General features: G+C 54.9%; 1 protein-coding gene across 2 annotated transcripts in view; it reads right to left on the bottom strand.

The window, feature by feature from the left end:
• Positions 1–540: 540 nt before the first annotated feature.
• The window catches only part of TTC7A (tetratricopeptide repeat domain 7A), a 107,005-nt gene continuing 80,666 nt past the window's right edge, over positions 541–26,879 (bottom strand). For both annotated transcript variants that reach the window (XM_081156666.1, XM_081156667.1), the window contains 5 exons: positions 25,828–25,944; positions 22,073–22,170; positions 20,352–20,486; positions 13,257–13,459; positions 541–2,555 (listed from right to left, as the gene is read on the bottom strand). In XM_081156666.1, the coding sequence (XP_081012792.1) occupies positions 2,334–2,555; positions 13,257–13,459; positions 20,352–20,486; positions 22,073–22,170; positions 25,828–25,944 (775 nt within the window). In that variant the 3' untranslated portion in view covers positions 541–2,333. The remainder of the gene's footprint in view (positions 2,556–13,256; positions 13,460–20,351; positions 20,487–22,072; positions 22,171–25,827; positions 25,945–26,879) is intronic.

Below are 26,879 nucleotides of genomic sequence, written 5' to 3'. Positions count from 1 at the left end.
GTATTGGTTATGGACCTCTCAAGGCAGGTGGCCAATCTGGATGCAGCCTGGCCTGCTTACCACCCCCCCCCCCCCCACCCCCGGTGCTTCTCCCCAGGTGCTGGAGCGGCTCCACTGGCAGTGCCCTTGGAAGAGTCACTGTTCAGATAGCAAGTCTGGCCTTGGACTCTCCAGTTGGCCCAGGGAGGCAGCATGGAGCTCAGGGCCATCTAAGGAACAGATGGCAGTCCAGAATGAGACCTACTCTTGCTGGCCCTGCCTGGACCCCTCTGCTTCCTTATACCCATCTCCAGGCTTCAGCCTGACCTCAAAGCCCTCCCCAGCCTCCACTGTGCACATCCATTCTCACTGGATCAAATCACAGTCCCTCAGCGGCCCTTTTCCTCCTCCCCCCACAACCCCACCCCCACCTGTGAGGCCCAGGCCCTGGCCTTCACGACTCCTCAGGCCTCTCCTTCTGCAACACCTGCTCCTCCAGGGCTGCTCAAGGCCTGTTTCGGGGCCACCTGCACACTGAATGAACACATTGCTTCAGACAAGCCTGCTTCCCCTTCAGGGGTCTCTTTATTCAGAATAATCTGCGAACTGTCAGCAACTTGGCCCAGCCCGCTGAGATGGCCTCTGAGGGCATACAATCAAAATGCACTCGGTCCCTTTCCTATTACCCAGAACTGACTACCAACATCTTGGGGCCCCCCAAGGCAAATCAATGGCATTTCCTTTGTCATGTTTACTTTCTTTCTTAACAGAATTCCAGAATAAAAATAGAGCTCTATCATATATATATATATTTATACACACACAAATATATAGAGATCCTTCAACCAAGAGGCGAAGGGTCTGCTGTTCTCCGCAGTGTTGCTCACCGGGCGGAGGCCAGAAGGCGCAGGCTCTCCCTGGGAAGCACCTGGGGGTGCAGTGCTGAGCCAGTGCGGCAAGGAGGGTGGGTCTCCCACAGACAGACAGGGCTACAACAAACCAGGGCAGTCCTCACCCGACTTTTCCACACATCTTAAAATGAGAGGTGTACCTGGAGCTTTAAAACTAAAACCCAAAGTGCAGATAAAAAAGGAATTCCCGACAGGCCTGTGGAGGGGCTGACTTCTTGCGGAGAATTCCAGGAGCATCATGCCGCAGGCAGGGGAGCAGCAGGAAGACACCCACCCACCTGCACACAGGGTCCCTGCAGACAAAGGTGTCAAGTATACAGAGGCCTGCTCAACCAGTTAGGAGGTGCCAGGCCCCGACTCCTCAGGTCTCCAACCAGTCATTTGGTGCCAGGCAGGGAGAACCAAATGGCCAGGGTGGCGCCTGGGTTACCCAAGAAAGCCTGAGGTGAAATGTGTTGTGGGTGGTGAGATGAATTGGACACAGTCCTAGAGACTCCCCATCTACAGAGCGATCTGCAATGTACCCACTGCCCAGAAAGGTAAGGCTTGAAGGAATGTGTTGATGTAAGCAATCAGAAAGGGCTGCAACCAGCACCCACATTTATATCCTGAGGCCCATCCTGGGGCTATGGCCTAGGGTCTAAGGAGCCTGCTAAAGCTGGGGTGTCTCCAGAAAAAGAGGTGGGCGGAAATGGAAAGTTAGGGCAAGACCTGAGAGTGATCCAGAACCCTGTCCTGAGGCTGGGGCATGAGACCAGGGCCGCGGGCTCCCTAAGGCACAGAGGCATGGGTGGGGTGGAGTACAGCTGTGAGGTTCACAAGGAGCAAGTCCCGTCACCACAACTCTCAGTCACTTAGGGTTCAAGCCGACTGTCTCCAAGGCGCCAAGGAAGGAATCCAGGAAAACCCTTTTGGCCCAGCCAGGGGGCAGCTTGCAGGGTTCATCTTTGGTGCTGGAGAGCAAAGAGCTGAAGTTCCAGACTAAAGCTTGTGCAAAGCCAGAAATCAAGGGTCAGGGATGGTGAGGGAGGGTGGCAGGTATAGGACAGGGCTTTCTAGATGGGGAGGTAACCAAGCCACACAGATCTTACTACACATTTAGATGAACAGATACTCTGGGGAGGGGCCCCCATGCTGATGTGGCCTCCCAGCTACTTCCTTGCTCATAAATGCCATAATGTCTGAGTCCCAAGGAGCAAGGAATTTGCTTTTGATGCAAATCTGGTCCACCCGGCTCCAGATGAGCAGCTCCCAGACCCAGCTGGCCCTGGAGGGAATGCAGGGGTGGGGTGGGGAGGCGAGGAGAACTAGGGCTGCAGCTTGCAGAAGTGTTCCCTAGAGATGTATTTCCCTGAGGTCCTATACCTCCCCGAACCCGTGCTCCCCCGGCCCGCCTGCCCCCACACCGGGCAGCCTCCTCCCCCCCGCTGCTGCAGGGCGGTGTCAGAGCTCTCTGGGGATAATGGAGAAGGGCAGCACTGGGCTGCTGGCCTCCAGCTCCAGGGCGGTGAGGAAGCAGTCGATGGCGGCCTCACTCTGGCCCTGGGCCTGCAGCACCTCACCCAGGCCCTGCCATGCCTCGTGGCAGGTGCTCTGCCTCTCCACGGCGTCCCGCAGCACCTTCTGGGCCAGGCACTTGTGGCCCAGCCGACTCAGCATCAGACCCTGGGGAGCAAGCACAGGGCAGCGGTTAGTGAGGATGTCCTGGGGCTGGGGCATCCTGGCGATCAGGGCAAGGAGTGGGAAGCAGGTTGTCCACCAGCTGGAGAGGGCCCCAGACATGGTGTCTCAGGTTTGGGTTTGGTCAAGTGACCATGCCCATGACTAATGCAAATCCTATCTGTCCCCACCCTAGACCTACTTCCAGTCCAGCCTCCCAGATCATGCACTGTGGGAGCTGTGTCCCTCCTGGCCTCAAGGAATGGGCTTCCAAGTGAGCAGACCTGGCTTTAAATCTCCTCATTACCGGCTGGGGGATCCTGGGCAAGCCACCCCTCTCTGGCCCTGAGTTTCCTCATCTATAAATGGGAAAGACCACAGTAGCCACCTCAAGGGCTGTGAAGCTTACACGAGTTTATGTAAAATATTTGAACAGTGTCTGGCCTGCATGGGTTAGTCATTGGGCCTGCTACTCCCAGCCTTGCTGCGGCACTGCCGAGCTGCCATTCTCCCCAGGGATGCTGTGAGACCCAGGGATGTATGCTGCAGGTTCCAGCTCCTATCACCGAGGGGAGAACCTCAAGCTTGTCAGTGGGTGGGGGCAGCCTGCACCAGCAGCCAGTCTTCCTAGGGACGTCTGGATCCTGGGACCAAATACCCATCCCAGTCTGGCCTGGCAGGTGAGGGTCACAGGACAGTCAGATGGACAGGGACCAGGGACGGAGGCTGAGTGAAAGGAGGGCTCTGGGAGGGTGGGTCAGGGTGGCCAGGAGCTTGGCCTTTTATTTGGCTCCAAAAACCCCGTTGCCAGAGAAATATAGGAAGTGACAGGAATTGTCACAAAAAGGAGTTGGGAAGTGAAACTGGCACCCTGCCCCTCTCCATCCACTTCTACCCACAGTGGGAGGGGTGCAGGGAGGTAGGGGGACAGGGCGGTGAGCAGGGGAAGGGGCCGGGGTCCTTTTTGGCCTCTGTTCCCATAAATGCTGCTTTGCACCATACTGTCTACTGATCTGTGAATCAGCCCTCAAAGGTGGCATGGGATGGCAGCACAGGGGGGCCCCCTCTCATTCAAAGATACGAGGTGACGCACGAACAACTCTGACTTCCTGGGCAGGCGGGGGCCAGGGTGGGGGCGGGGAGCTGCCTTCTATGTGCCGGGGGCCCCCTCTTGGGTGCCCGCCCACTGATGGCCATGTACATTTTTAGCTGGAACATTTTCATCCCCACCACGCTCTCCAGAGTTAGGCCCTCCGTTGCTATGGCGACCCACTAGGGAAGATGCCTGATTTCATAAAGTCCTCCGAGAGCCTGGAACATGACCAATTAGGCAAGAGGGGAAGATGGTACTCAGGAAGCCCTAGGAAAGCTTCTCCCTCGATGAAGGTGCTGGTTGGTGGTCCTGGGGCCAGGGGGTGGGAAAGGAATAGGGAGATGTATCCACAGTCTCTCCAACCCAGGGTGAAGCCATCCCCAGGGAACCATGAGGATGAGGCAGGGGACAGGGGAGGACAGGGGAGCTGCGGCTGGGCAGAGCTTCAGGCAGGGCCCCCGGCTCCAGCTCTGGCCAGATGGGAGCGGTGCTGACTCAGGGCTGCCTAGGACCGGAGGGCTGTGCCCGGTCTGGCCAGTGGGGCTCCAGGCCAAGCTGTTCTGCCCACAGGGCCTGGGAGCTGGACCCTGAGCTCACGATGGAACAGGGCCCACAGGGAGGAGGGAAGGAAGGCGAGACGACAGGCTGCCAGACACCAAAATTAAGCACCAAAAATGGAAGGTTTGAGCCCTGTGAGAGCTGCCCATGGGGGAGCGACAGAGGACAGATGGGGAAGGCCAGCCAGGAGAGTCTCCCAGAGGGGCGGGGCCGCAGTGGCTTTATACACTAAGATTGCTATACTGAGCTTCCACATGAGATTTTGTTTGAAAAGAGGGCTCCATCTAAAAAGTTTGAAAACCCCTGATCTCAAGCGTGTGGGCGTTTGGGAAGGGGCCAGGTGTGTGTGCAGGCTGAACAGGGGGTCACGCGTGTGTTATTCTTGGTTTGGAGGGTGTGCAGTGTAGGAGACAAGCCCAGGGCTCCACAGCCACAGGAATCCCAGTTCTGCCACCGACAAGTGCAGCGACCCTGGGTAAGTGGCCCATTTTCTCTGAGCCACTGTTTCCTCATCTGTAAACTGGGGAACAGAAGAGTCCTTCCTCATAGGCTATTGTGAGGATTCTCAATGAATTTGAAATTGTAGAGCCAGGCAGGCCACATGGTGGGCGCATAGCAAATGGAAGTGTCCCCAGGATGAGCAGAGGGTCCTGGGAGGGGGTAAGGGGGTGGAAAAACTGCTTTCTCTAAAGGGCAGGGCTCTCTGTGGGGAGACTGTGGGCTAGGTGGGGGTTGGAGCATGTCCCCACCACCCTGGGGTGCTGACCTTAGAGCCTGAAAGGAGACACCGGGCTGGGGTCAAGCTGGGGCCCAGAGGCCCTGGGCCGGTAACAGGATCTGCTGCCACCTGCCCAAGACACCAGCCCGTTGATGTTTGGTAGCAACTCAGAGCTGTTTGCTGCTTGACAACTGGACAGGGCCCGCCCCAGGAAGAATGTAGGTCTCACCTGCTCTGCCCCCCACCCGCACTGCCAAGGGCCTGGCACCCCTGCCCCTAGCTGCCAGAGAATGGGTCTCCAGGGAGATGGTGGGAACACAATTCCATCCAAATGTCCCCACACTGGCCAGGGGGCATCCTGAAGCCGGAGAAACCAGGCCTGCTGGGGACTCTCATTTGGGAGAGGCCACAGCTGTGCTGCCCTTGCACAGGGACCGGAAAGTGAGTGCAAGTTGCTGTGGCGATGGGGCGCTGCGCCTGTGAGAGGGGCCAGGGTTGCCACAGCTGCTCAGGGAGGGCAGGGCTGGGGGCAGTCCCACAAATTCCCGACTTCCTCCATTCCTTCCTCCCTCCCTTCTTGGACCTCAGGGAGGGGGGAACATCTGGCCACATCTCATCTACCTGGGACCCTGCTCCCCAATAAGCCTTCCCTGAGGACCGGTCCCTCAACCACCATCACCCTGACATTGTGCTCCATGACAGTGGGCTGTCAAATGCCATCCTGCCCTCCCACAGCGCTCGGCTGGGAGGGTCCTGGGCTCCGAGCCAGGGACACCAGAGACAAGCGTGTGTGCTCAGCGAGCTGCTTAGGGCCACGGGATAGGCAGCCTGGAGAGGCCCCCTGGGGGACCTCCCGCGTAGGAGCCCAGGTTCTTTGGGGAGGTATAGGGTAGGGCAGGGGCTACAGCCCGGGATGGAAATGAAGGAGGAAAAGAATCCTGTCTTATTTCTCAGAACTGCTACTGCACACCATCTCACCCAGTTAACTCAGTGTCTGACACTGTCCCCCAGGGGTAGGGGCAGCAGGAAGGTCTGTGTGTGCCTTTTTCTCCTTTTGGGGGTGGACTGCCCTGGGAAGTAGTCCCCAGTGCTAGGCCAGCTGTAGGCCATGCTGAGAGCTCCCTCCCCGCCCTTACCCTCAAGTATTTATAGGAGTTATTTTGGGAATTTTCTTTCTGAGCTCAAGGCACATTCCTGGGATTCTGTCACAGCCTTTCCAGCTGGGAAGCCAGGAATCAGCTGGAGGCTGCTGGAGCCTCCAGGTCCCTGGAGCCTCCTGCTTGGGGACCCTGGGGCTGCAGGGAGGAGCCCCTGGTGGAACCACCTCTGAGGCTGCTTCACAGGAAGGCTCCCTCCCTTCCCCCTCCAGGGGCACTGACACGCCCAGCAAGGGAGGCCTGCATTCCTGCATGCTGGATTCTCCCAGGTGTGTCAGCCTCAACCTGTCTGACCAGACTGGGAATGAGACGGCTCTCCAGGCTGAGAATGAGCCCACACATCACCACATCCATCTTGGAGCTGGGGTGGCCCCTGTTGGGAGAAGGGGCACAAATCCTTCTAGATCCCACTCAATGCCTGGCTGATAGCCCCCCCACAACTCCTCCAGGCTCTCATAGGAAGAAAACCCTGCTGAGGGAGCCCCCAGACTCACCTGGAGCCCAGCTTAGGTGGGGCCCCATCCTGGAGAGGACAGGGCCTTCAGGGCTAAGTCAGGGGGCTGTAGTAAGGCCCCTGGACTTCAGGTTTTAGAAGAGAAGACCCTGTGATGGGCAGTGGGAAGGTGACCCATGGCAGAGGCCCCACTATGGGACCAGGAGACAGAGCCATGGGGGGGGCGGGGAGGGCTGGCCTACAAGGCGGAAAGGGCTGAACCCTGCTCCTCCAGACAGAGTGAGCCTTTCAGACCTTTGATCCTGGGGCTGCACTAAGGCAACAGTGCTTCACTGACAAGCTGATCCGAATCTACGACAGACTGACAGGAGGCTTCCTCTCCACTTCCTCGTCAGGGTTGGCATGGACATCAGGAGCACACACACCACCTAAGGCTTCCCAAAATCCAGAGCCAGGGGAGTCGCCCTCACCTTCTGGAAGGTCTCTGGGCCTGGGCTAAGGGCTCAGACTGTGTGCTGGGGGCTGTGCCAGGCTAGGGGTGAGGCAGGGTAGGCAGGGGCCTCGAAACACCAGCGAGGCCCATGCTGGGTGACAGGCTTGTGCACCTCCCACCTGCCAGCACGGTGAGCCCCAAAACTCTCCCCCTCCTCCTCCACTTGCCCACCAGGGACTACTGACCTCAGGCAGCACTGGGGAGGGGTGGAAAATACAGAGCTCACCATCAAGCCACCACACCAGGAGGGCAAATGACCAAGACCTTCCTTTTGGACTTTTCTGTCAAAAAGAAGAAAACTCCCCATCTACCGGAGCTGGGGGGAGGGGGAGCGGGGCAGGGAGACTCCAGTGCAGGGGCTCTGTGTGCAAGAACTCAGGGTCTCCACACACACACAGCAGAGCCAAGACTTCTGCATCCTCCCAGCCCTCAGGAGGCCCGACCCTCTCAGCCACCTGCCACAGACCAGGCGGCCGACATGGAGGGAGGCCTGGGGCAATGGGCGCCCTGGGCCCTGAGGGATGGGGCCCCAGGAACCAGAGACCCTTCTGTTCTGTGTGCCGCAGCCTTGTCCATAGTCAGGCTGAGTTGTACTTCTCGCTGCTTCGGACACCTTTCCTCAGAGTCAGGAGGCAGAGGCTGAACCAGCCTGGCAGACATGGGGCAGAGTGCAGGGCTGAGCAGGACCTTCCAGAGCCTGGCCTTCCCCTCTCCTCCTCTCTCTCAGCCTGAGGGCCCCAGCGTGACCCTTTAGCTGAAGGGTTTCACCCAACATCTGACACTGCAAGACCCGGTCTCAAATTTCCCTCATCCCTCAGCTCACATTCTCGCTCTCAGCTACGGTCAGCTGGGCCTTGCCCTGTGTATGTGCTTGTCCCAGCCACAGGGCAGTTGGGGCCGATGTTCTGCACATCTATGCCTTGGCCAGAGTCACCTGGTGAGCTCACTGAGGACCGAGCAGCTTTGCTACAATGAGTCTCTGGGCTTGGCTCTGGGCTTCCGTTTCTCTCTGCAAACCAAGAGCATCTGAACCTGTCTGGGAAGCAGCACTTCTAAATGAAAAAAATAAAAGTAACTCCACTACTGAACCATTAACTTACAGAGTTACTCAACGTAATTCTATCAAGAGCTCTGTGTGCTTGGCACCATGGTTCCCATTTTACAGATGAGGACACTGAGGTTCTGAGAGGTTGAGGAGCTTAGCCAAGGTTAAACAGTAAGTATAGGGAAAGTGAGACTCAAGTCCAGGTCAGTCAGACTCAAAGGCTATGTTCTTACCTCCAGGCACAAGTTGGCTCTGATACCAGGGCTTAAAAACTGTTCCAGTCAACTAGCCCCACAGGCAGCTCTGAGGTCCCTGGTCCCTGCCCAGCACCCCCTCCCTGCCTTTTTAGCACCCCGCTGGCACCATAGGCCACATGGCAGAACAAGAAAATTTGGGCCAATGACCATCATCCCACAGCAGCCTGGTCAAAGGTAGGCTCAGGACACCTGCCACCAAGTCTTCCACACAGATAGTGACAAAATGCCTGATGTTAACTTATTTTTTCACAGGTCTCAACACATCTGAGCCCTAAAACTATTGTGCTCACAAGGGCCTGTCTTATTTTCTTCATCTGATAGAAAACTAAGCCAGTGAAGGGAAGTAATCTCTGTGCCCCATAGCTTAAGGGCTGGCAGGGTTGGTTGTCTGTGTTAGAAGTGAGTCACCTCTGTCTGGTCTGGTCCTCCCCTCCAGGACTGGGGATGGGCCAGCCAAAGGAGGGTAACGGGCGAAGCTCTGTGTAGCCACAGTTCACCTCTTTGGCCTTAGAGAGCAGAGACTTCTTATTGGATCCTGGAGCGCCTGCAAAAGACCTGACCCAGAACCTCAGGGCTAGGTGAGGCAGAACCCTGGTCCTCACTGACTCAGAACCCACCTTGGGGGAGGCCGGGGCTGTGGTGGGGAGCTCTGGGGACTTGAAATGTGCTGCAGCACACCCCAGTCTAGGGAGAAGGGGGCAAGAGGCTCTGGGGTCATCTGGGGATGGCTATGACCTTGATCCCCCCAACCCACTTCAAGAATGAGACATCAGCCCCACACTGGGAGCAAGAGGGAACAAATGCAGGGAAATAATTCATGGTCATGCTCTCATCAGAGGGCAATGGATGAAAATGCTGTCTTCCCGTCTTTCCAGGGGCATCTGGAGGGAGAAGAGGCCAGGTCACGTGGCCAGGATGCTTCAGAAATTACATCTCCGGGAATTACATCACAGAAGCTAAAGCTCACACAGGCCAATCTCTCCCTACTGCTGGGGTGCCCAAGCAGGAAAGGGTTCTGGGGAGTTGTAGCAGCAGGAACCTAGAGCTCTGTCTCAAGAAGAAAGCATGGCCAGTGACAGGGCCAGTGAGGGGCAGGAAACCCCTCCTACCATCCCTAAGAGTGTGCCCCTGCGGGCGAAGGGCAGGGGGAGCGAGTTGTTCTGTAGTCAGGGCTAGTGACCTTCTTACCATTAAGGTCAGGTGACCTCAATGGAACTGTTTCTTGGGAGGGCTCTTAGTGACTCGGCTAGTCCATCAGCCACAGTTGGGCTCCCTGCCATCCCCAGGCATACCTGCTCCCTTAGGGATACAGAGGGGCTCCTGGTAGGAGCAGGGCAGAGAAAGGCTCAGAGAGACGGGTGCAGGCTGCCTGAGGATCCTTGTCTGGGTGAGACTGTGGCGCCCTCTCTGAAAAGCAGTGCCACCCAGGGGCCAACTCCTCTGCTGATCTTGGGAAGGACCCTACTTTCTTTCTCATGTTTCTGCAAGGGCAGGCAGGTAAAGTTCAGTCCCCCCTTCTTAACTAGTTTCTTCTGCCAGTAAACTAACTTCTGAACACCCAGGCTGAGTGGGGTTTCCAGCTACCTGGTGGGGAGGCCGGGACAGAGCCGGCAGACTGTTGGGACCTGCTGCTGAGATTTCACTGGGAATGTCCATCTACAGAGAGACTGCCTTTTTCTTCCTGTACTTCGGCACTCCCTCAAAGCAACCTGGCCATCCTTGCGTCTGGCAGAGGTGGCAGCTGCAGGACCAGGGCTCGAGGACAAAGACTCCTCAGGGACACTGCTGTGGGCAGTGGAGACTCTTTCCTGGCAGAGCACTGCCAAGGAGGTGTCTCTTTCCTGCCTGATCTGGGTGGGAAAATCTGAGCCAAGCCCAGAGTGGAGCCAGAACCATAGAAAGGTCTCCTGTCACATTCCAGGCAGGAGGGCAGCAGGACTGGGAGAGTAGAGAACCCACGTCTGGGCCAAAGTTCATATTCTTAGAAATGCCTGAACCCTGGCTCCTGAAACCGACAGTCTTCCACTCCCAGAGGCTGTCTCCAGCGTGTCCAGGGAAAGGCCTGAGGCTGGCCTCCTAGTGTTTGGTGATCCTGCCTAAGGACTGTAGGGCTGAACCTGGCCCCCATGAGGCTCACTAAGTCTATCCTCAACCTTCTCTTTCCAAACCTCAGGGAGTGGGACTCAACCACGACCTCAGAGGGCTCATGAGGGACCTAGAGCTTCTCCAGCCCAGGCTGTGGGTGGCTGTGCTCTCAGGGGACTCTAGTACCTACCAGAGGCCAGTGTCCTCACAAAGCCACAGTGGCATGGTAAGGCCAGGATATCCTCCCTGGAAACCTGCCTTGTCAATGACTCCACGGGGGGTGACATACTGTTCCCGTCCATGTTCCTTCCTCTGGATAATTCTCCAGAGATGTGCCCACCTCTGGAGTTCACAAAGGCTGAGATAACTGATATATTGCTCTCATTCTTTACTGACTTTTTATAGTGACTCCCTTACATAAATGTCAAGCTGACTTAGGCTGACGAGTAGCGGCCGCCTTCATGTTGTACCATAGTGAAAAAGATCCCCACTTCCCATCTGTGCTCAGTGGGGAAAAGTGCTGTGACTGAGTAGCAATGTCTGTCATGAGTGAGGGACTAGAGAGTAGTGGCATATTCACTGTGTTTTGCCTTCTCTGATGTTGCATTGTAGACTTTTAGAAGCACTTTCACATGCATCACCTCATTTGATTAGAAAATTGGTCTAAGAATGATGACGATTATTATTCATTTACAAAGGGAGATGTCAGGAGCAATGGAGCTAAGTGTGTCTTTTCCTAAGTCACCCACGTGAATCAGGGCCAGAGCCAGGGCGAGGTCCCAAATGTCCTGAGTCTAAGGTCAGTGCAGGGAAGACACTTAGATTGGGGAATGCTGGAGATCAACCTGCCAAAGTGTTCGTGTGTCTCTGGAAAATGAGTGCTTAGTAAATCTTCCCAGGCTTGAAATCTGCTATGTGTAGGGTGCTGGTAGGGACAGAGCGTGTGAAAGGGATGGGCTGCCCACGCAAGAGCCAAAGGCCCCTCTGCTTGCTTTTAACTAACAGTGGGCAGGCCTGACTCTGACTTGCCCCAAATTCATCACATTGGCAAGGCACCTCGAGAAGAGAAAAGGGACCATTTCAGAAACATCTCTAGGGAGCCACTCTGGACAGCCCTTCAGTTACCATGGAAACTCACCCTTGGAAACTGCTTCAATTTCAGGGAAATAGCTACAAACAATAATAAGCATAAATGAAAAATGGCACACTGTTACTTCAAAATTGTACTTGTTATTGGATTTCGCCGGGTTTTAGGAGCTGAGCGGCAGGCGCACATCCGTGAGTGCAGTGGAGGGCAGACGTCGCCGCCTGGCCGCTGGCCTAATGACACAGCCCACGTCCTCCCTCCCGCCGCCCTAATCAAGTTTCTGGATGTGACCTCCGGGGAGGCATTCATCAGAGGAGCTAATATCTGAATTGTGGGAGGAAGGAGGATGTGCCTTGAAAAAAACAAACATCTGCTGAGCAGACCGGAAGGCAGCCCGGAGCCCCGTGGAGGGAAGCGTGGGCCAGGGCGGGACACTGCCGTGCAGGCCTCTCCAACCGACACCGACACACGGGTCTCGCCTAGACAGCTTTCAAGAAGGCAGGCAGTGGGAGTAATAGCTGAGCTAGGAACCTCTGTTCTGATCTGTTTTCAAGGACTCTTGGGGTTGGAAAGGACCTTATAAAGATGACCTGGTCCAGCTCCTACCCTATGTGATGTTTCTGTTCTCTTGGCAACATCCTCACCAGACAATTCCTGAGTTTGTGCTTAGGCTCTTCTAAGAGTTACACCATTTTTCCTGACACTGAGCTGAAATCTAACTCCCAGTAGCTTCTACTCATGAACAATCAGACCTCTTTGGGCAGTGACAACCCTGCAGCCACCTGGAGCCATTCTCCTGGTCCTTCGGCGTTTCCCACGTGGCAGATGTTACTGAGCCTCTCGTGGCTGTTCTCAGAGCTGTCCAAGAGGACATGAAGTGGAACCCAGACCCTGACAGGGGAAGACTGTGTCACTAACTGTGGGCTCCTAAATCATACTTCAAAAATCACTGTGCCTATGCAGACCTGTATTTTCAGATCATTGCATTTATCCTGATACCTGCTCTCTGAAAGCAGCTAAAGCAAGCAAGGGGAAGAAAAGTTATACCCAGGGTCTACTGTATCACCTGTTAGAGATCCCCACTGCACAGATAAGTAAAAACAAGGTACAGAGAAGGTGGCTGACCTGCCCATGATCACCCATGATCACCCAGAGAGAGAATGGAAAGGTCTGGACAAGAGCACCAGCATTCTGTTCCCAGTCTCCAAACCTCCCACACGAAGGTCACTGAGCCTTGGGCACCCAAGTCCTGAGCTCTGTGTCCTAAGAGTGGGGGCCCCTAGGAGCCATTTTCAATGTGCACTTGAGTCAGACCTGAAATGACAGCCCACCCTGGGACATCCCTGGAATCCCGCCAAGGAGCTCCTCTGAAATGGGGAAGGCAGTCCAGTGATCAAGGAGGGCCTGAGGACCCCCACAGAAAAGAGCATTTTGGTATCTAGAGTCTCCATCCAGCCTGAGGATCTGATGTATAACAATGAAAGTCCTTTAGGGCTAGACTGCCATACAGCAACTTAGAGCAGAAAGTCACAAAGAATATCAACCGATCCTCCCAGATTCTTTCATCCACTCAGGGAGGCTCTGATCGGAAGGAAATGGCATGCTTCTGCAGGAGGAGCACTGTCTTTCCCAACAGAGCAGGGAGGAAGCCACCTCCCCCAGACACCAGGGCACGGTGGCAGCAAGGCACCTGCAGGCATGGAGGGGGGAGAGGAGAGGAGGGCCCTGAGGCCTTTTGAGGGGGTGCGGGGCTGACTCACCAGACTATGCATGATGCGCACGCCATCAGGGTTCACCGTGAGCGCCTCTTTGTACAGCTGCTTGGCCTCCTCCAAGCTGCCCTTCATCTCGGCCAGCCGGCCCCGCATGTAGAGTACCGAGTGTGAGGTGGGGAAGAGGCCTGCTGCCTCCTGGATGCAGAAACCTGCTTCCTTGAGGTGCTGCTGCTCCATGAACAGCTCAGCTGCGAAACCAGGAGGAGAGGGGGAGGTGAGGGTGGTGGAAGTCAGAGGCAGCAGTCCTCTTGGTGGGAACCGGTCTCAGGTGATGGAAACCATCACCTCGAGTGGGCACAGGACAGGCTCTCTAGGGGGTGCGGGGTTAACACCAGGCCACGGTTTCTGAGTGCTCACTGTGTCAGGCACCGTGCTCCATGCTCCACACAGACCGTCTCAGCCAGTGTTCACAAAGCCCTGGAGAGCAAGCACTGTCACTGACCCACTTCAGAGAGGAGGAAGCTGAGGCACAAATAAGGTAGGGAACTCGCCTGAGGCCACAGGGAGAGTGAGGAGCCAGGGTTTGCACTGGGTCCCCAACTTCAGAGCCCCCATGGGGGCACAAGGGGTATCTCCTGGAGCTCGGCGATGGCTCAGGTGACTTTTTTCCCAATGTCTGTTGACGTCACTTGTTTACTATGTGTCCAGGGTAGGGGATGAAGGCAGATGTGGTGGCTTTCCTCCAGCGCTCAGTCTCCGGGGAGGGAGGCTAACAGTGTGCACAGGGCCCCAGGAGGAGCTCAGTGATCCTGCCAAGGATGGGCTGGGCAGCTGAGAAGGAGAGAGGCTCACAGAGCCCCCTGCGAAGGGGCAGAGCTGGGCTCCACCCAGGAGCCTTAGTAACAGCTCCCGAACAGCTTGCGATGACTGAGAGCCGACTGCGGGCCAAGGCCCAACTGTGTGAAGCATCTCCTCTCATTTAATCCTCACAAGTCTGGGACGGAGGCAGGATCTCATGAGCCCCACGCTAACAAACCAGGCTGACAGAGGACCTCATTCCCATCCTTCAGTGGGAAGGGGCAAGGCAGAGCTGGGCCCCCCAGGGGTTCCTCACCTCCCTCCAAAGGACTTTCTGCCACACTGAGAGGAGCAGAGGACACACATACAATCTGCCCCGCAACCAGTTTGCCTTCTTCCCCCGATCAGTGGGAAATGGGGCAGTTTCTCCAATCTTGGGCCAGCCCACATAAATGCACATTTCAAACCCTCCTGTGCAGGTCCACACCCACAGCAGGTGCTTTTAGCAACACAGTTCTTTGGGTTGCAGCGTGGCCTCATGGCCCACTCAGCCCTCCTCTCATGGTAGCCCCAGACCTGGCTGCCCCTCTTGAGGCTGGTGCCGGTGCACAGATGGGAGCACAGGAGGGCAAGCAAAGCCAGGCTTGTGACTTTGCCAAGAGCTGTTCCTAGCAAAGGCTGAGTAAGAGCTGAGGTTATATGAGTTCAGATTAGGTCTGGGGTGGGTTGGATAGCAGACATCCCAAAGGAAGCTCCCGGAAAGAGGTGGAAAACCCGGGCTCAGGCATCCTATCTTCCTGTTCTGACAAGAAGCAGGAAGGAGGCCTAAGGCCGGGACTGGTGCTTAGCAAGAATGTTGCCTGAGGCTCATTGTGTAATCAAATAGCTTGCCACATCCTAAAATACTACAGAAGCTTTCAGAGCAAGGGTACTTTTTTCCTCTGGTGGAGATGAGAATTTGGGAGAATCAGAGAATTAATTAAACACAGAGAAGCCAGGTTCCCATGATAAGGCAAGAAAGAGAACTCCAAGTTCTTATTCCCTGAGACAGCCTGAACTCGATTTCCAAGGCAGAAAACACAGGGAGGTGAGCCCAGGAAGGGTAGGCTTTGAACCTGGAGTCTTGCAGGGAGGACTGGCCTGGTGGTCAGGAGTCTGGTTCTCAGCCTCAGCTCTGCTCTGCTGTTGTGTTTCCTTCTGGGGCTGCTGCCTGACGCTCTGAGCAGTCTGCCTTCATAACTAAGCGACCAACGTGCAATTACTGAGTACTGATGGTGTGCCTGGCCCTCCCACAAGGAGAAAGAGTGAAGCCACCAAACCACTGGAGTGGCCCAGGGCAATGGAGTGACAAGTGCCAACTCTGAGTGTTCTGGGCACTCAGAAGGGGTCAGGTCAGCTGTGCTGGTGTGGTCAGGGAAGTCTTCCTGGGGGTGGCAGCATTTGAGCAAAGGCCTGAAGACTCAGGCCTTAGACTTGGACTGGCAGAGAGAAGGGAGGCTGTGCTAACCTGGAGGGGTGGGCTCCACTGTGGCAGAAGTCCCAAAGGTCACAAAGGAGAGGGGAGAAGCAGAAGGAAGTGTGGTGTGAGTGTTGGGGGTGGGGAGGCCTTCCTGTACCAGCCCACATGGTGGCTTCCTCTATCACCAGGGCTTAGCTCAGAGGCCAGGCTCTCCACACCCCTAGACCTTGCTCCAGCAGGCCCGCCCAGGCCTGGTCCACCTGCCCACCTGGTCTAGGCATGGCTCATTAAGCTGTTTACAACCTGCTGCCCTATCTCCTGAGCTTAATCTCTGGAGGGTGTCCCCAGTCCCTCCCTTGGGGATTCCTCACAGTGCCTTGACATCAACAGATTTCAATCACAGGATCCCCACCTACCTCCTTCCTTGGAGCCCTGGGCCTTGTGAAGCTGGCCATACACCAGAAAACATGCCCTGAAAAATAGGTAGGGCTGCTTTGCTGCAATGGACTTCATTACCAGTTAGGCAGGAAACCAGATGACACAGAACAGAGCCAGAGAAGCGAGGTCTCCTGAGGGCTGCTGGCGGCCTTGTAGACAGCCCCTGGCAGGCCCAGCCTCCAGGGAGGAGCCTCTGACCTGCAGACAGGCTCACAGGTCTGGGGGCTGCAGTGTACCCCTCTGTCCTAGACTCAATCTCCCTGGGCAGTTGTTTTACCAAATAGACAGCCGCATGGCACTGTGCCCACCCACTGCCCTGATCCTCTACCAGCAGGCCCTGGCTGCCAGGGCCTCAAGGTGCCCACACCCATCCTGGTCTCCCATGGCCAGGGCTGGATGAGCACTCACTGTTACTGGATTTTCCTTAAATTCTCATAGTCGCGGTTATCACCCCAGGAAACGGGCCTTGCTGTCCCCTCGGTGTCAGAGGCCCCTCAGTTCCTTTACTCTCTCCCTACTCTGATTCCCGCTTCTCCCGTCTTCCTTTCTGCCTGCTCTTGACCTCCGGTCTCGCCTGTCTGTTTCAGCTTTTCTTCTTCTTCCCTCCATCTCTCTCCACCCGCCCCTCTCTGAGCTTTCTCCTGGCAGCCGCCAAATGGAAAACATCTGTTCCCTGGAGCTTTGTAACAGTGCCTTTTATTATTTTTTCTAAGGCATGCTGCTCTAACCCTGCACCCAGAGCTGGTTGTAGCCTTGCTGCCATTCCTGCCAATGCAGAGGCCTCATCCCCCAAGGCTGGGGGATGGACTCACCTTCAAGGACTATCTGTACATCCTTTGCAGAGAGGACCTTGCCCTCAGGCTGATCAGGAGCCCAGGTCCACACCTAGGCCTTTTAGGGGCCCTCCCAAGCGAGATAGAGACCCTCTGTGAGACTTAAGAAAGGAGGGGGCCACCGGCTAAAAGGGCAGAGCTCTCCCACCCCCAAGGCAGGAGAGAAGTAAAGGTTGGGCCCTATAAAGAACCCACCTTAGCTAGCCTTGAGCCCGGGGGAGTCACCAAAACTGTCCCCTAAAGGAAATAAGCATCCTCCCCATAGAGCAGACCCTCAGGACATATGGTTAAGACACCCAGAATAAAGGAAGAAGGGTGGGAGGAAGAGGGAGGAATGACAGAGGAGACCGGGGAGCCAGAAGGCAAAATGCCCGGGAATAACTGAGAGGCCTTAAGGGTCGGGGTTGGTCTGAGACCCTGCTTATCTTCTGAGAGTGAAGGACGACAGGAGAGGAATGAGGAAGTCCGGATGCGGACACAGGTGATGCGGACCAAGGGTAAGACAGCTTCCTCCTTCTCTCCTTTTATAACAAATATGATCTTTAGACACACCCCTGGTTGCCCCCCCCCACCCCCCAGTTCCCCAGGCTGCCCAGTTGGCAGCTGGGGGAGCTTCCACCTGCAGGGCCACCTAAAGAGGTAGGGCATCAGTACCCAGGCCTATGAATTTGCTATTTGGGAGCTGAGACATGGGTCAACTTCCCTCAACTCAGGGAAAGCCAATGGTCCACCTGTGAGCCCCTGGGCCTCCAGGGGAGGGAACTCTCCCTCCATCCATCTGCCTCCCTCTAGCACACTGTGAGTTCCTGAGATGTGAGCAATAGTGAGAGAGCGAGGTGGGCCATCTTGCTCTCCTGGAAAGCACCTCTAGACACTCAGGGTCCTGGAGCATCTATGGGCCCGGTGCCTCTCCCGTACAGACCTGCTGCCAGAGAGGCAACATTTCTGAAATTCACCTCTCAAGTGGAAACCCTCTGTGAAGTTTCTCACGTCAGACTGGAATGGGGAGGGCACGTGAATAGGGGAGGGGAGGGCAATGAGAGTTGGGAGAGGAGGGGGGTTAATGATGGAACCTACTGCCCAAATAGGCTGGGATGCAGTTTATCTTGAACCAAACCATGGGGGGATTAACTCATTCCAAAATGATAGAGGAGGCTATTTTTCCCTTCCTGCAAAATTGCTGCAGCTGGAATCATTAGGTGGGTGGGTGGGGGTGTTGATGTCAATACTCTTAGCCTGGGTCAGGTGAGCGAAGGGGCAGTAGTTAGGGAGAAGTTATTGTCTTGGTGACCTGCTCCTGGCAGCCCTTCATTCAACAGGTGCTCAGCACATGCTTGCTGGTGATGATGGTGGCCCGGGAGGGGAGATGGTTCACCTTTGCAGTTGGGTGTGGTCATGTGACTAAGTTCTGAACACTGGGTCCTAACAGGAAGTGATGTGTGCCAATTCCAGGATATGTCCCTAAGCGGGGAGTGTCCCCTTCTCTCACTCTTCCCCATTATGCCTTGAAATGTGGATGTGGTGGCGAGCCATGTTGGGGACAAGAGTGACAATGGGAGAGCAGAGCTAACAAAATGGAAGAGACCTGGGTCCCTGGACCAGGAGAGCTGTCATCCCAGACAAGGCTGCCATCTCTGACCTGCTATGCGAGAAAATGGAGCGTCTACCTTGTGGAAGCCACTACTATTTTGGGTTGGTCACACATACCTGAACTTTACTCCTGATGCCACACTGCCCAACCCTCACAGGGCACCATGTTCAGAGTACTTGGATTTTGTTCCCAGAGTTCTCTGTGGGCTGCAAATTGTTGAAGGGCTTATGTTTATACCAGTATTCCCATATCTAATTATAGGGTTCAGGAACGATGATAACCTTCCTCGGAGTTACCAGAACACACTGGCACCACTCACATAATGCAGTATACTGCGAAATGCAAGCAGGCTTGTAAAATGCAAAAACATTTTCATTTGCTGATGATTGTAAACAAGACACATCATTAAAACGAAAGGCCTCAGGAGCCTCTGGAATGGGGTCACTGTGTTACTGACATAGTCCTTGAAGTTGATGAGGCCCCCAGCACACCCCTCCAGAGCCATTATGGCTCCATATCTTAGAAGAAAACAGGGCAATATTTGCCTAAGAGGAAGCTTTGTCTATTATTCCCCTGAATTTTTCAACATTCTTTTTCCTACTTAAAATGCAAGAAGCTGACCACGGAGCACAGCCCCAACACATCCCTAGCATCCTGACAGACCCTGATATAGTAACTGGGGCAGTATCTGCATTATTAAAATGCTTCCCTGTCTAACCTTTCTGTGAATCCTGGTCCAACTTTTTCCCCCATGTTCAGAACCTGCGGGGGGTGGGGGGAGTGGGGGCGTGCTGCATACTAATGTGTCCATATGTGAACTCCATGCAGCAGGAAAGCTTAGATTCTCAGTTAAGCACATTCTAACTCTAACTTGCAAAACCCACATGTCCCAGGAACTGATCATCTACTTTGGGTCTCTTTCCCATTTTCCCTCGGGGGCTATGGGCACCACTTCCTTGGTAGAGAGGGGGCAGGTAGGAGGGTAATGGGGAAAAGGAGAGGGGCTTCACTTGGGCAGATCACAGACAAGGAGGCATGTGGGCCTGGCGCATTTTTAGGATTCCATTCACTCTATCACCTTCTCTATTTTGCGGCTGCTGCCATTTTATCTCAGGCACATCTCCAGCCTTGACTCTCTCTTTTCACTCTAGTCTACCTCTCACACCATGGTCTGATTAGATTTTCAATCACTCCAGGGAGTCACTCCTTGGTATTCCTTAGTCGAGCACCAAGGACAGTCACTGTTGGTGGTGCCATGCTGCCCCTACGCCCACGACCAGAGTGGACAAGACAGAAGTCAAATGCCACTTACTGAGCACCTACTATGTGCCCCACACTGCACTACCTGCTTTACCCACATTAGCTCATTTTAGATCAGGACAGGCAGGGTTGAGCTGGTATTATAACCCAGCTCTTTGTGACTCTGAAGCTGCCTTCCTCCCCAACACTGACCCTCAAACTCCACGGTGGCAATAGTGCTGAATAGCTATCAAGAGGGATTGTCTCCCTAAATGGCAACCCTAGTGTTACCACCCTTGCCTTCAATGAACTCTACCACCATTCCTCCCTTCCTGGGGGCTGCCAAACCTCACCTCTTCTCTAGCTATTCTGTGGGCTCTTGGGGCTTGAGCCTAACTAGTTTTACTCAGGAGAAGCTGGGTAAGAAGAAGGAATGGGGCCTGTTGTTGAGAACTTTCCTCCAGTCCTCTCCCATTTGTATTTGCTGCCAGAGAGCTTCTCCCAGGTAGGCAGGCAGGTGCGTGCGCTGTCCCCACTTGGGGAGAGGAAACCCAGGACCAGACAGATTAAGTGACTTTTCCTGGGCCAAGCAAAGAAAGAGCTGGAACTAGAGCTCTGGGTTCCTGATTGCCAGGCCTTTCCATGAGGAATGAAGCCCATGTGAGCCTTGTCAGGGGTCCCTACCACCCTATATACTCCATTCTCTAGGACAGGACACAACCCCAAAAGCCTGGTGGCCTGTTGGTAGGTGCGTGGGTATCACTGGGGCCAGGGACACTCACCAGCTTGGAGCCAGATCTGTTCCAGAGTGGTCCACAGCTGCATGGGGCCCTGCTTCAAAACAGAGCTGGGCATGGTCAGCTCTGACATGGCCTCCTCTAGCCGGGAGGCTGCAATGGACGATGCCCGCCGAGAGCCTGCAGAGCAAGAGGGGAAGGGTGCAGAGTCAGCGTGCCATACACCACAGGCCCAAGGAGAAGGGACTGCTCAGCCCCATGGGTAGAGAGGGCACTGAATCAGGGCAGGTGGCCACCAGACAGCTCACAGAGCCACCAGGAAGGGCCACCTGGTCCCCTCATCCACAGCTGGGGGGAGGAGCTTTAAAGGGGAACAGGCAGCGAGCCCACTTCTAGGAGTCCATCCCTGAGGAACACAATCATAAACGTCGGCAAAGCTGCTCGCTCTCCTACTGCCCGTAACCTTGACACTGACTGAAATGACCAAATGTCCAACAGCAGGAACTGATTAAAAACAAGTGAGGGTATAATCATACCAGACTATGCAGTTATTCAAGTAACAGTGCACGAATATGGCCATCGATGCGGGCACCTATAGTTAGGTGAAAAAAGCAGGCCGGAAGAATGACTGCATTGTTTTAAAAAAGAAATACGGGCCTAGGGAAAAGTCTGAATTAAGGACTTTATTAAGGACTGGTGGCGAATTATGGGTGATTTTTCTTCCTTTTGCTATTTTTGCTTTCTGTTTTCACAAGTGCATATTATTGCTTCCTACACAAAAATGTCCCATCTGAGGTTGTGCTGTGAAGGATCCTTGGGGAGCAGCTCAGGTCAGACCCCGAGCCCCCTGGAGAACCTCTCCCTGTGGCAGTTCTGGGTGACGTGGCTCCCTGTATGGGATACGTGAGCTGTTGACATTTATGATTCACATGCAGGTGAAATGCGAGCACTTTCTCTCTCAGAGGCAATAAAGGGTCCAATAAACTCAGGAGACCTCAGGGCAAACCACAGATGATTTCAGTTTGTAAGATGAATGCACACGGAATCCTAATAATTTGCTCGTGGTTCTTTCCCCTTTCATCGCAAGGGCGAGATGCCCTCCTTCAGCACTCACTCCTTGGAGTCAACAGCTTCACATGCAACCCGCACTTCTCGGACGCGCTTCTCAAGTCAGCTGCTGGGCTTGGCAAGGGAATCAACACCATCACTTAACAACGAAGGCACAACTTGGTCCATGTCCGCAGAAGTGGAAAAACTGAGCAAGGCCACTAAACACGACTCCCTCACACTTTCACTCCTGTGACTAATCCTTCTTGTGTCTTGAGGAATGTATTCTTCTTTATTCAGGTCCTCAGTTAAAAGTCAGCTTTGGGCTTAGAGTTGTAAATATACGCTCAGCTCATTCCTTCCTACTAAGGATGTCCTAAAGGCAGAACTTGACCTCAAGCTGTAGCCTAAGAGGAAATGCTTTCTATGCTCCATGGCTGTCATTTGATCCCACTATCCCCTCTTGGCCTCCACCCAGGAGGTAGAGTCCCTCCCTTGCCTACTCCAGCTGCCCATTTCCCATCCCAGGCCTAGTAGCCAATTGGTTCCAGAGCCATACTGGGCCCTGAAAGATGCCAGAGGGCAGCTCCTTAGCACAAGGCCCTAGGGCAGCAGCCAACAAGGAGCAAGCTGGGAAATGCCATTCTCCCAGTTCATGCACAGGCTGGGAGAGCAAGCTGTGGGCCCACGTGGATAGCTGCCCAGGGACACGTTCTTACCGGAATCTGCATCGTGGGCATCGGGCAGAGTCAGGTGCATGCCACTCTGCTTCTTCAGCGTGAGGCCCTCACCGAGGCTGCCATCCTTTTCCAGGCCTCTGGAAAGCAAGAGAGGGCCAGGCCCCAGTACAGCTGAGGGCTCACAGGGAGAACGAGGGAGCCTCCTTCCAGGCAGGCTCTGGGGCTGCAAGAACAGCCAAAGCGGGACCAGCAGGAAGGATGGAGACAACCAGAGTGGCAGGACAGGTCGGGGCTCAGGCTTGGGATGCTAGAATCTGGCTCACCCCAGAGGCTCAACTGACGTGGGGTGCTCCCCATCACTCACACATATGTACACTTGCTGCCTGCTGCGTGCCTGTGGGGCCATCAGTCTCCTCACTATTCCCAAGTTTCATTCCCAAAGCTATGCGCTTGCTAATGCTGCAGCCACCAAGAATGTTCTCGCTGCTCTTCTTGGTCCACCCTAAACCCCCATCCCTTAGAACCCAGCCTGAGTGCCTTTCATCTGTCTAGAAAGCTTCTTGTGGCTCCCCTGCCCTTCATGGGGCCTTCCTTCCCTCTTGTCCATCAGCATGGATCCTCGCACCACAGATGCTGAGGCTCAGAAACTCTCCCCTTCTGGCCAGAAGCTCCCCCAGGCCTCAGGGAGGCCTTTCTACCCTTTCCAGCCCTCACATGTCTAGCTGAGGGCCAGGTACAGAGCAGGTACTGAGGACTGGCTTCCAAGGAAAGCCTGGTCCTCAAAGGCTACCAGAAGTGTCCCCAGCCCACCCCCCCAAGGGAAGAAGGGCCCAGGTGCCACTCTCGCCTCAGGTACCCTACCCTGGCTGCCAGGGTGGCCTCTGGCAAAGGGGACCTCTGGCGTGGAAGATAAAAAAGCAGGTCCCTGTAGCTCCTACACTGCTAGGGAGGTTCCTCTTTTCTCAGAGTGGGAGGTTGGAGAAGCTCCCAGCTCAGAAAGGCAGCATAGCCTCCTGTGCCCTTTAACTGCCCCTGCCCATGCCAGGGATGCCCATGGCCCTTGAACCTGCTGCTTGAGGAAGCTCAGAGGAGGACTGAAGTGGAAGGGGGGGAGAGAAGGCAGGCACAGCCTGAGGCCAGATGCTTCTCCCCTTCAGGGGGGTGCCAAGGTGATGGTCCCACAAAGAATGCCAGAGCCTGGGGTATCCTTGCCATTCTAACTCAGGCTCACAGTGGCCTGAACGTGGGCCTGCAGATACATAGCCATCTTTATGGGCATTAGAGGAAACCACCCACAAAAGCACAGTGTGTCAGGTCTGGCTCCCGTCCTCTCCCACCCTCTTTTCTCAGGAGGTGCCAGAGTGTGGTGCCAGAGATACTGGATTAAAAACACAAGGCCAGCCCTAGCCGGTTTGGCTCAGTGGTTAGACTGAGGACTGGGGGGTCCCGGGTTTGATTCTGGCCAAGGGCATGGACCTCCTTTGAATACTCCATCGCCGGCCCTGGTCAGGGAGAGTTCGGAGGCAACCAATCAGTGTGTCTCTCTCACTTCGATGTTTCTCTCTCTTCCCCCTCTTCCACTCTCTTTGAAAAGCAATGGAAAAAATATCCTCGAGCGAGGATTAAAAACAAACAAAAAATCCCTCAAAAAACACAAGGCTACCCCTTCTTAGCTGTGTGACCCTTGGCAAAGCCACCTTTCAAGGTGAGCTCAAGATAAGTTGTCTCGTCTTGAAATGAGAGTGAGAATATTGATCTCACAAGGCTGTTGTCAGGAGCATATGAAACAATATGGGCAAGTGCCCAGCATGTGCTGGCTTGGAACAGATCCACAGGTACAGCTTCTGCCCCACCTGCCCTCCCAGCCCCTGAAGGGGCCTCTTCCAGGGCTCCAGAAACAGCCCATCTCGGGGACCTTCTGCCATTTGGTTCTAGGCCAATATACAGTATTGCTCCTGCCCTAAAGAATCTGGCGGCCAGATGGGGAGAAGAGACGGTAGAAGCTGAGCAATCAGCATGACCCAGATGGAGAGGCTGAGCAGAAGCATGAGGCAGGGTGACTGGAGGAGCCATGAGGAGGGGCATCCGAGCAGGGCCTGTGGGGCTGTGTGGACATGCGGGAGCAAAGCAGGAGGTGGGACAGCGTAGGCCAGACCCTCAGGCTGTGGATTCTGGCCTTGGTCCTTAGCTGACCCAATCTAGATTTCACAAGCCCCAGTTTCTGTGCTGTGGCTCCAGGTTGAGAAACAATGTTTTCTATTCTTGGGAAAGCCTGGAGGGTACTGGATCCAGGCCTCTTGTCCCAACCATTTGTCTCCAGGTAGCTGGCCTGGCTGAGCCCTGCCTCACCCTGAAGGTTCCCCAGGAGAAGTGCCTCGGGAAGGAGCTCCATCAGGTCCTCAGAGCACAGATGAGTGTGAGTGGTGGCTTGAAAAGGCCCCAAGGCAGGGAAACTCCACTGACCCTACAGCCCTACAGTTCTTCAGCCCGGGGGGAGCAATAATGGGCCTTATATGCCTGGAGAGAAGGCTGCAGTGCTGAGAAAGCCAGAATGAGCAGGCAACTAGCCATCTAGCTAAGAGGGGTCCCTGCCAGGGGAGCCAGGTTGTGCCCCTGCCCAAGTGGCCACAGCCAGTAAATTGTAAAATGAGGTGCATCTGAACATAGGCCCCCTTATACCAGAGTCTGCCCCTCACCTCACATTAGCCAGGTGGCTCCCCATTTTCTTTCTGAAAAGTCCCTCACCCCAGAGCCTTCTTCTGGCAGCTTCCACCCATTGGTTCTGCTCTGCCCTGGAATTTTCCAGGCCCCAAGCCTTCAAGGAGAAGGCTGACCCTACCCTGCCCAAGAGTTTTATTACATGGGATTACCCTGGGACCTCCTATGTAAATTTCACCATTAGAGAAAGGCCTCTGGGGACTGTGAAAGCCTTCTGGGCTCCCAGAGTCCCTGTGAAAATGCAAATACATCCACTAGAGTTGGGTTCCCCTGAGGCCCTAGGGAGATGACACAGCCATCAGTCCCGAAGAAGGAGGAGGAAGTAGGGTCCAGAGGACCAGGAAGAGGCAGTGCACAGCACCGCTTGACGCCCTTTTCCACTTTGGGCTCACAGGCTGAACCCCAACATCCCAGGGGGTTTGAACAAAGACTTTCTGCAGATTCAGCCTGGACAAGAGTACCCTGCTGTGGCCCAGAGAAGGCCCAGAGCCCAGGCTGGGGACTGTAGCAGGAGACAGGATGAGTAGAGACAGTGGGTGAGTGGGGCGGGGACCTTGCGGAATTCTGCTTCCTCCTATTCTTCTGGCTTTCAAATGGAACCAGGAAAGAAGTATCAGACTCCACAGGCTGGGATGCAGGAGACCCAGGTCCAAGCCCCAGCACTACCACTTACCAGGCAAGCAGCTCTGGCAAATTATCCCAGGTCCCTGGTCTCAGTTTTCCCACTGGGGTGAGAATAAAACCTGATGACGTCTAAGGTGTAAGCAGCTGATGTGGAAGACAGAGCAGCAAGCCCAGGACCTGGCCCAGATGCTCAGTAATGATTCTCTCCCTTCCCACCCCTCTGAACCCCAGTCTCCTAAATAGGTTCCTTATGCACTTCACAGAGGATTGTCACAAGGTTAAAATTAGACCAGGGATGTAAAAGGCCCAGGAGCAGCAAGTCCCACACTCTCATTCAAACATTCTCATCAGCCCCATCCACCAGGCCTGTGGCCGCTCTGCAGTGGGCGGTTGCCCTGACAACCACCGCCTGTCAACTCTGGCACACCCAAGGGACAATGACAGCCACTCACCCCAGCTGAGAGAAGTTGTACAGGGTCTGCCACAGTCGCAGCATTTGTCTGCAGGTCACGAGGGCTTCCTCTGGGCCCTTCAGTACCTGCTCCAGCTTCACCTTGGTGAACAGCAGGCTACGGAGAGAGAGAGTGACAGTCAGCACACCCCATAGGAGGTTCCCTTTCCCTGGCTTTCCTCCCAGGGTGGGACCCCAAGAGGGTCCAAACCCCATCAGAGCAGCCCCCAGCCCACTTCCCCAGCCCAAAGAAGGCAGAATGTCTAAGAACGTGGTGGCCTCGGCCATATCCCTGGATCACTCACTCTCTCCATGCCTCAGTTTCTCCCGAGTATCTGTGCTAATGCATGAAGCACTCTTCTGCATTCACCAGTGTCCACACTGCTCATCCACTATGCCCTGATCATAGCCTATCCTGTCCCCAGCTCTGAAACACTGTCAAGCATGGTTACAGGTCGTGCTTGCATGTCCTCACTGAACATGTGGCTATCTTTATCCTGACATATCCCACTGGCCCAAGATGGGTCTGTATAAGAGATAGACCCAGAAAGCAACTCTGAGTGAAGGAAAGAGGCTCAGCAAGAACTAGTGAAAAGGTCACTAAAGAGCAGAGTCCTGCTTTCCACCTTGCCAGCACACAATAGCTCAATTAGCATCTTCTCAATTGAATTACAAACTTTATTTCCTGACCCTGGAAACACGAGGACATTCATGTTTGACTTTATCAAAGGATTCTTCACTGCATTTGCTAAAATAGCCTGGTCCCCTTATATATTCAACAGAATTAAAGCTACACGAGGTCCTAGTCAGTCACCATTTAGGAACACAGTTACTTGCAAAGGGAGACAGCAAACTCAGTATCTCTTTCAACCTGAAAACCAGAAGTCCTCTGATGTAAGGATGGTATGGGGATGTGGCCCTCACTGGGGCTGGGAAGAGAGGAAAAGAGCTAGTTCCATGGGGAAACAGGGCTACAGGAGGGGCAGATGGCTACTTCCCTCTGACCAGGACACAGCAGAGACCTTTGGAAGACTGGCTCCAAGGGCTTGGGTG

This window comes from Miniopterus schreibersii, assembly GCF_964146895.1.
Source record: "Miniopterus schreibersii genome assembly, chromosome: 13".
Lineage (NCBI taxonomy): Eukaryota > Metazoa > Chordata > Mammalia > Chiroptera > Miniopteridae > Miniopterus > Miniopterus schreibersii.
This window is presented reverse-complemented; position numbering and strand designations above follow the sequence as displayed.